An 8,308-nucleotide genomic window follows, 5' to 3' on the forward strand; every position below is an offset into this window, starting at 1 on the left:
CGTAACTCAAAGTGGCTACAGAATAAGTTATTCTGCAGCCAGCTACAGGATAGTAGTTCCATATATATATAAACTATCGTAAATACTCTGTAGTTGACTATAAAAAAACTTATTCCGTAGTCACTTTGAGTTACGATAATTATTATGCTAATTTACATGATTATAGTAATTCCTTACTAAGTGGTTTACTGTAATGTTACGGTAAATATCCCCATGTGTTATAGTAACATAATTATCGCATATATGCATTTACTTTATCACAAATTAAGTATAAAAATTATCATAAATAGAGGTAGCTACAGAATAACTTATTCTATAGCTAGATACTCTCCCTATATATATATTCTCAAGATGGATGTTTTGTTGCTAGTATATAAAGTAAACTGACACTTTTGCCGGAGTTGCTTGCACAAAAAACAGGTGCAGTCCCATTTGGTCTGCAGATCAGCCGGGGCCGCAGCAAATAAGATGAGATGCCTTATCCTAGTATATACAGTAGGCTATAGGTCATGTTCGGTTTCTACGTGTGCTCCTAAAATTACTGTTACATCGAATGTTTAGATACATATATGGAGTATTAAATATAGACTAATTACGAAACTAATTACATAATTTGTGACTAATTTGCGAAACGAATCTTTTAAGTCTAATTAGTTCATGATTTAACAACGTGGTGCTACAATAAACATGTGCTAATGACAGATTAATTAGGCTTAAAAAATCATCTCACAAATTAGCCTCCATCTATGTAATTGGTTTTATAATTAATCTATATTTAATACTCTTTATTAATATATAAATATTCGATATGACATAAATTTTAGAAGCGTGTAAACAACCGAACACCACGCAGCAGTAGTACCAATCGGTGGCTGTTATTTTCCGTCTAATCATCATCAGAGCGTCCCCATCATGTAGTCAAAGCTGCAAGTGGACAGCACGCCCTTGGGGTCAATTCGGCCCCGGAATCTTCTCGGCTTTATCAGTCTCTCTTGTAAATATATACATACATACATATATACGCACACACGCATACCAGTCCAAACTCGAAACCTTATTTGTGATTGGGAGCTGATTGAGCAGTCCAAGAAGAAGGATAAGGTGGGTGGACGTGGACCGCCGGAGGGAGGGGAAGTGAGGAAGGAGCCGTCAGCCTTGGCCATGGAGGGCGGCGCGCACGAGTTCGACGGCTCCGCCTTCAAGGAGTGCTTCTCCCTCTCGTGGAGGAACCCCTACGTCCTCCGCCTCGCCTTCTCCGCCGGCATCGGCGGCCTCCTCTTCGGCTACGACACCGGTGCGTGCGTGCGCCCGTCCTTCTTCCTGCCTGCCTGCCTGCCTTTGTCACTGCACTTTCATTTCTTCACCTGCCAAATTCAGCTGAAGGAAAGATGACCCTTTTTGTTCATGTGTATGTAAAATCGAGTTCGAGACCTTTTTAGGAGTTCGGATGATGACCGTGTCCAACTAGCATCATGTTCGTTTGAAATTATTATTGGCTTATTTGGTGTGAAAGAAAAATAATATTAAAAGGCACGGCTAACCAAAACGAACAGCCCGCGTATAGTGCGCTATTGGTGGCCGAACTGTTTTATTTTTCAGTAGTATCTGCAGGAAAAGTGTTCGACAAGATCGTGTGTGAGTGAGCAAGTGACCAGTGACGTGAGCTGTGCTTCTGTGTCTGTGTGCGTGGGTGAGTGCAGGTGTCGTTTCGGGAGCTCTGCTTTACATCCGTGACGACTTCGGTTCAGTAGACAGGAACACATGGCTGCAGGTAAGATAATCAAGAAAAAAAAATTAATCCTGGCGCGATTCGACCAATTGGCGACGAGAAACAATGCGGACTGAGGATCGCTGGCGCAGGAAATGATCGTGAGCATGGCGGTGGCCGGCGCGATCATCGGCGCGGCGATCGGCGGGTGGACGACGGACCGGTTCGGGCGGCGGACGTCGATCCTGGTGGCCGACTTCCTCTTCTTCGCGGGCGCGGTGGTGATGGCGTCGGCCACGGGGCCCGCGCAGCTGGTGGTGGGCCGCGTCTTCGTCGGCCTCGGCGTCGGCATGGCCTCCATGACCTCCCCGCTCTACATCTCCGAGGCGTCGCCCGCCAGGATCCGCGGCGCGCTCGTCAGCACCAACGCCCTCCTCATCACTGGCGGCCAGTTCCTGGCCTACCTCATCAACCTCGCCTTCACCAAGGCGCCGGGGACGTGGCGGTGGATGCTCGGCGTTGCCGCGCTCCCCGCCGTCGTCCAGTTCGGCCTCATGCTCGCCCTCCCTGAATCCCCCCGGTGGCTCTACAGAAAGGTATAGCTCCCATTTGTCTTCTCTTCTCTCCATCTGCAGCAAGAAAGATGCAATTTTTGCTCCGAATTGAATTGAAATGAAACAGGGGAGGGCGGACGAAGCAGAGACGATCCTGCGGCGGATCTACTCGGCGGAGGAGGTGGAGCGGGAGATCGAGGAGCTGAAGGAGTCGGTGGCGGCGGAGGTGACGGAGCGGGGGTCGTCGGAGAAGGTGAGCCTGGCGGCGCTAGTGCGGACGGCGACGGTGCGCCGGGCGCTGGTCGCCGGCGTGGGGCTGCAGGTGTTCCAGCAGCTGGTGGGCATCAACACGGTGATGTACTACAGCCCCACGATCGTGCAGCTGGCCGGGTTCGCGTCCAACCAGACGGCGCTGGCGCTGTCGCTCGTCACCTCCGGCCTCAACGCGCTCGGCTCCATCGTCAGCATCTACTTCATCGACCGCACGGGGCGGAAGAAGCTGCTGGTCATCAGCCTCGTGGGCGTCATCCTCTCCCTCGGCGTGCTCACCGCCGTGTTCCACGAGACCACGTCCCACTCGCCGGCCGTCAGCGCCGCCGAGACCGCCCACTTCGACGGCTCGCTGACGTGCCCGTCCTACCGCTCGTCGTCGGCCGGCGGTGGGGGATTCTGGGACTGCACCCGGTGCCTCAAGGCGGCGGGTTCGAGCGAGTGCGGCTTCTGCGCGTCGGGCGCCGGCGAGCTGCTCCCGGGCGCGTGCCTGGTGTCCAACAACACGGTGCGCGACGCGTGCCACGGCGAGGGCCGGCTGTGGTACACCCGCGGGTGCCCGAGCCGGTACGGCTGGCTGGCGCTGCTGGGGCTGGCGCTCTACATCATCTTCTTCTCCCCCGGCATGGGCACCGTGCCGTGGATCGTCAACTCGGAGATCTACCCGCTGCGGTACCGCGGCGTGTGCGGCGGCGCGGCGGCCACCGCCAACTGGGTGTCCAACCTGGCCGTGGCGCAGTCGTTCCTGTCGCTCACGGAGGCCATCGGGACGTCGTGGACGTTCCTCATCTTCGGGGGCCTGTCCGTGGCCGCGCTCGCCTTCGTGCTCGTCTGCGTGCCGGAGACCAAGGGGCTCCCAATCGAGGCGGTGGAGAAGATGCTCGAGCGCCGCGAGCTCAGGCTCAGGTTCTGGGCCCCACGACGCCACGCCGACGCCGACGCCGACGCCGACACAGATGGCAACGGCAAGGAGAGTGGCAAGAACGCTGGCGTCTGAGGCTGTTTGCTCGAGAGCACTAGGCAGTACATTTTGGGAGTAGACGCCGTCTGACACGACAACTTCGTGAAATTCTGCGCTTGGTTCATCCATTTTCTGGTCATGGACAGTGTACAATTTCTTCTCCTGCCTTCTACTATGTCAATCTCTTGTGCTGCACCGTGCGATGCAGTCGCAATCTAGCTGAAACCTACTACTCGTACGTGACAACTTCTATGCAAGACGGGCAGAGCTGTTTCAACAACGACATTATTTGAAGCTCTAAACTCCAGTATACTAGCTAGTAGCGTCGAATTCCTTTCTCATTTTTTTTTTGTGTTTCTGGAGGCTGTTTCTTGTATATTGTAACTCAAACTCTGCTTTCTACTTAACAAAAACGCAGAGTGCCTGCCAAGATTGCTCTAAAAAGTTTTCCCACGGGTGAAGAAAAACTATTTCGGTAAAGCATTTGGCAAAAAATCAAATCCCCGCGGTAGCTAGAAAGAACGAAATGATCATAATGTCTTTCTTTTTTTTCTTTTTTTTTTCCTCCTTACCTATTTCTTCTTCATCTTCTCTCTTCTTACCCCGATGCGTCTGCCTAGCCCCTGGAGACCTGGCGGCCATCCCTCTATGTGCCTTGCTCCTGTGACCCGACGCCCTGCGGCTTCAATCGTGCCCTCCCCGCTCGGCCTAGGGGCAAATCCGACCACCTAGGATGCTTATGACCACTAGAGTGAGAGGGAGCTAGGAGAAGTTGGTATTTCCAGCTCCATCTGACGACAACCTCTGTGAGACCGGATTTTTAGGGACTCGCTGTTTGGAAATTATCGAATTGATAAGAAAACTTCAAAACTGCTAGAAAAGCTATACAAAACGGGCCCTAAGTACTCTATACTTTCAAATCATATAGGCTTTACTAACAAAGTATATTAAAAGTGTATTAGTTTACTGTTAACCTGTCGACAGAATATGCTCGGCAGTCCACCGAGGGGTATCCCGCGATGGTAGATTTGTCGGTGGGGATGCGCATAATCAGGAACCAGATGGTGACACAAGGCGCAGAGACAGCGATTTAGACAGGTTCGGGCTGTCTGATCGACGTAATACCCTACGTCCTGTGTCTTTGGTGTATTGTATTGAATACATGATGATGAGTAGAGGACCCCTGCCTCTCCTTATATACTCTGGAGGGGCATGGTTACAAGTAAAGTATCATATTTGGTACTATACAATGTCTTGCGGTGCACGCCGAGCAGCGCCGTGCACGCCTTGATCTTGTGGGCCGGGCCACCTCCGATGATGCGGCCCATGTCTTGGGGGCCATACCCCCACATAACCTGACCACTAGATTCAATTGTTCGACTTAGTAACTCATATTTTCATTGTTGCCAATCTTCAGATGTGACGGTTATTGAAGTGAAGAAAAGAAAAGTAAAAAGAAGCACTCTCCAAGCCCAAATGGCGTCTAAACTGGCCCTTATATGGCCCAACATACAACCAAGCCCAGTTAGTTTCCTCTATTTCAACGACGACATCATTTGAAGCTTTGAACTCCAGTAGGTATTAGTATTAGGTAGTAGCGTCGAATTCCTTTTCTCATTTTTGTGTTTCTAGAGCCTGTTTCTTGTATATTGTAACTCAAACTATGCTTTCTACTTAATGAAAAGGAGAAACACCTACAAAAGCTAGCTCTAAAAAATATACCCACGATCAACACCAGAATTTCTTAATTGTTGGATTTGCATCTAGCGGCTCACACTTCTTCTTACGCGGTCCCACTTCTAACTCTTGGTTATAAGAACCTGTTTGTCATAGCTCTGCTTTACTGGCGGAGTAGTATTTTTTTACTTCAACTCCACTAGCGAAGCAAAACTGTTTTGATAACATGTTTGGCAACAACTCCCTATGGTAGCTAAAAAGAATGAAATAACCATAATTTCCTTCTCTTGTTTCTTTAGTTTTTCCTCTTTTCCTATTTTCAGGGACTCTACTTGTGGAATTTTTTGAAAATTATCAGATTGGTAAAGAAAAAATTACAAACAACTTATGAAACTGCTAGAGAAGTTGTACCAAACAAAACCTAAGCACTCTATATTTTCAAATCATATTGGGTTTGATAAAGTATATTAAAAGTGTATTAATTTCTTGTGATGTAACATGTTCACTAGATTCGATTATTGGACTTAGTAACTTGTATTTTCAATTTTGCCAGTCTTGAGATGAGATTTTTTTTGACAAACGTCTTGAGATGAGATGGTTATTGAATTTGAATTGAAGAAAAGAAAAGTGAAAAGAAGCACAAGGCAGCTTTCTCAAAGCCCAAATGGCCTCTAAACTGGGCCTTACATGGCCCAACAGACAGCCATGCCCAGCTAGCTTCCTCTATTTCGGTGGCGCCGCCCAGGCGCGCGCGCAAATTCCCCACAGCGACGGAGCCCGGGGTTCCCCTCTCGTCTCCCATCGGATCAGTGAGCACGCCCTGCGAAGATCTCGCCTCGCCGCGCCCTCCGGATGGCGACCAGCGACGAGCTCGCCCAGATCGACATCTCCAAGGAGGTACGCACGTCATTGCGCGCCTACCCTCCGCGCTGCGGAACGCCCGCCCGCGAGGTGTTCGACGGTTTGTCTGACCCACCGGTCCTGCAGGAGAAGGACAAGCTGGTGGCGGAGGTGATGCGCTACATGCTCTTCAAGACGCACCAGAACTCCGACTGCCCCATCAAGCGGGAGGAGCTCACCGGGATCGTCACCAAGAACTACCGCCAGCGTGCGCTGCCCACGCTCGTCATCAATGAGGCCAAGGACAGGCTCGCCACCACCTTCGGCTACGAGATGAGGGAGCTGCAGAGGACCCGCGCGCCGGCCACGCGCTCTGGCCGCCCATCACAGCCGCAGCGTAAGGCCTCCTTTTTTCTTTCTTCCTGTTTTATCTTTTGTTCCTTTCCTCTGTATCTGTCATCACTGTGGTTACGGGCTGGCAATGACTGATGAAATTTCTGAGAAATGTCCTTTAGTTAACGTGGAGGCCAAGAGCTATGTTCTGATCAGCAACTTAGACCCTGAGGTGTACAGCAAGTACGTCGAGGACAAGGGCGCTTCCCAGCTGTCTGGCTTTGCTTTCGCTGTCATTAGCACTATTCATCTTGCTGGTGGCAAAATGCCTGAAGGTAAGGAAAGGAGATCAAATTATGTTTGGTTAGGAAAACACCATGCTCTGATGTTCCTAAGTTGTTTCGATCACATTTCAGAGGACCTCTGGCATCAGTTGAAGCGGGTGGGTTTGAATGAGAATGACGAGACTCATCCTGTTCTTGGTAACAATAAGCAGGTGCTCGAACACCTAGTGCAGCAAAGGTTGGTTTGGTGTATGCTGTGGAATCTATAGTTCACTGCAAAAAATTTGGTTGCTTTATTGGTTCCCTTAAGGCAGGTATCTGCTGAAGGAGAAAGTTGCTGGACCAGAAGGCCATTTCATGATGTATGAGCTTGCCGAGAGGGCATTGGATGAATCCATCAGTGGGAAGATTAAAGATCATATTTCACAGGTTTGTAAGCATCATAATGTGGCGATAGCATTACACCTTTGAATCTATTAGAAGAACTGACTTTTAAAAAAAAGGAGTTTTACCTCTGCTTTTTAGAAAGCAAATGAAAAGAACTGACTTTTTCACAGTAACAGCAATGGCGATAATGTGTCTGGATAAGTAACAGCCATACAAACCATCATGCTTAGGTGTGATCCCAGTTGATATTACCATTAACTGTATTTACTGTATGTTTATTTTTGAACCAACATAAAGGATTTTATATAGTGTCATTACTCATGATTAAGATTGCCATGCCTTCTGGATTTCTTGCTTTTCCATCACTGGGGAAGTTTGTTTGCATTAATTTGCCTTAGCCATATGTATGTTAAGGACTATGGAGGGGTTTTTTTTTTTCTGCTTCTACTGCCTAGTAGTGCACTTGTATTTATAAAACTGCAACCAATTGCGGATCAAAAATTTATTTCACTTCTGATAACAAGCAGTATAGAAGCAATCATCAGTATGGGAGCTTGACTTCCTGAATGCATTGGTAAACACTGAAATCAGATTCTAATGAGACCATGCTTGTGAAAGAAGTATCCTTTTTTCTTCTTATATTGTGAAATGTGAAATAACATTGTGTGGTGTCTGCTAAAAAGAAACCTCTTTTTTTTTTGTTCTTATTGTTGAGTAGGTTGTGGGTGCAATCTTGCAGAAGTAGACTGAAGTGGATGGATCTGACAATCAGTAGGTATTTCCGCTGCATCAAATATTTGCTTTTTTCTAGATCAAAATATCACTCCGGATGTCATTTTCTTGTAGGAAAATAATAAAGGTACTACTAGTAACATGTTTCTCTTATCCCTCAGCCTTGTAGGTTGTCTGCCTTTGTGTTAGGACAAGCTGACTCTCTCAGGCTGGGAAGCTATCATCTTGCATGGATCCAGGCTTGTACTCTGCATGCAATTTTGTACAGGAGATGTGTGCTTCACAAGCCGTGGCAACTTTGGTGTTACTATCCTTAATTAACTAAATTATGTGGAGGACATGCTGTTGATCATCACAGCATGCTTGATACTAACATTTGCAGTGACCTAATATCACAAAACAGTCAGCATATGTTTCCATCGTCATTGCAGAAACTCTATTGTCAGTCATTGGATGCGTCGTCCAATCTCTGTCTACCAGAGCTTTCAGTGACCTAACCACAATGTAACCATAAGCCTGTAGCTCTGTGAGCCTATGAGGGTCACTCTCAAACGTTTCTCTG

The 8,308-nt window shown here is 48.3% G+C and overlaps 2 protein-coding genes across 3 annotated transcripts; both read left to right on the plus strand.

Moving 5' to 3' along the window:
• Positions 1-1,025: 1,025 nt before the first annotated feature.
• On the plus strand, positions 1,026-3,668 carry LOC136549389 (probable inositol transporter 2). Its single transcript, XM_066540633.1, has 4 exons — positions 1,026-1,294; positions 1,701-1,771; positions 1,861-2,304; positions 2,390-3,668. Exons 1-4 carry the CDS (start codon positions 1,162-1,164, stop codon positions 3,527-3,529), a joined length of 1,788 nt encoding a protein of 595 aa, XP_066396730.1. The 5' UTR covers positions 1,026-1,161; the 3' UTR covers positions 3,530-3,668.
• Positions 3,669-5,882: 2,214 nt separating this feature from the next.
• On the plus strand, positions 5,883-8,283 carry LOC136550898 (uncharacterized). 2 transcript variants are annotated; one of them, XM_066542482.1, is made up of 7 exons: positions 5,883-6,067; positions 6,158-6,407; positions 6,526-6,678; positions 6,760-6,865; positions 6,942-7,056; positions 7,733-7,785; positions 7,908-8,283. In XM_066542482.1, exons 1-6 carry the CDS (start codon positions 6,023-6,025, stop codon positions 7,757-7,759), a joined length of 696 nt encoding a protein of 231 aa, XP_066398579.1. In that variant the 5' UTR covers positions 5,883-6,022; the 3' UTR covers positions 7,760-7,785; positions 7,908-8,283. The 2 variants fall into 2 exon arrangements, with proteins under 2 accessions (XP_066398579.1, XP_066398578.1); XM_066542481.1 differs by having other exon boundaries at positions 7,733-7,789; positions 7,908-8,281.
• Positions 8,284-8,308: the final 25 nt, after the last annotated feature.

The sequence above is a fragment of the Miscanthus floridulus genome, chromosome 4 (assembly GCF_019320115.1).
Source record: "Miscanthus floridulus cultivar M001 chromosome 4, ASM1932011v1, whole genome shotgun sequence".
Classification (NCBI taxonomy): Eukaryota; Viridiplantae; Streptophyta; class Magnoliopsida; order Poales; family Poaceae; genus Miscanthus; species Miscanthus floridulus.

Excerpts from the sequence above, each read along its gene's own strand:
- LOC136549389 (XM_066540633.1), top strand. The coding sequence starts at position 1,162 with ATGGAGGGCGGCGCGCACGAGTTCGACGGCTCCGCCTTCAAGGAGTGC. Across the intron at positions 1,772-1,860 it reads ACAGGAACACATGGCTGCAG|GAAATGATCGTGAGCATGGC; the intron begins GTAAGATAATCA and ends TCGCTGGCGCAG. Across the intron at positions 2,305-2,389 it reads CCCGGTGGCTCTACAGAAAG|GGGAGGGCGGACGAAGCAGA; the intron begins GTATAGCTCCCA and ends GAAATGAAACAG.
- LOC136550898 (XM_066542482.1), top strand. The coding sequence starts at position 6,023 with ATGGCGACCAGCGACGAGCTCGCCCAGATCGACATCTCCAAGGAG. Across the intron at positions 6,068-6,157 it reads AGATCGACATCTCCAAGGAG|GAGAAGGACAAGCTGGTGGC; the intron begins GTACGCACGTCA and ends CCGGTCCTGCAG. Across the intron at positions 7,057-7,732 it reads TTAAAGATCATATTTCACAG|GTTGTGGGTGCAATCTTGCA; the intron begins GTTTGTAAGCAT and ends ATTGTTGAGTAG.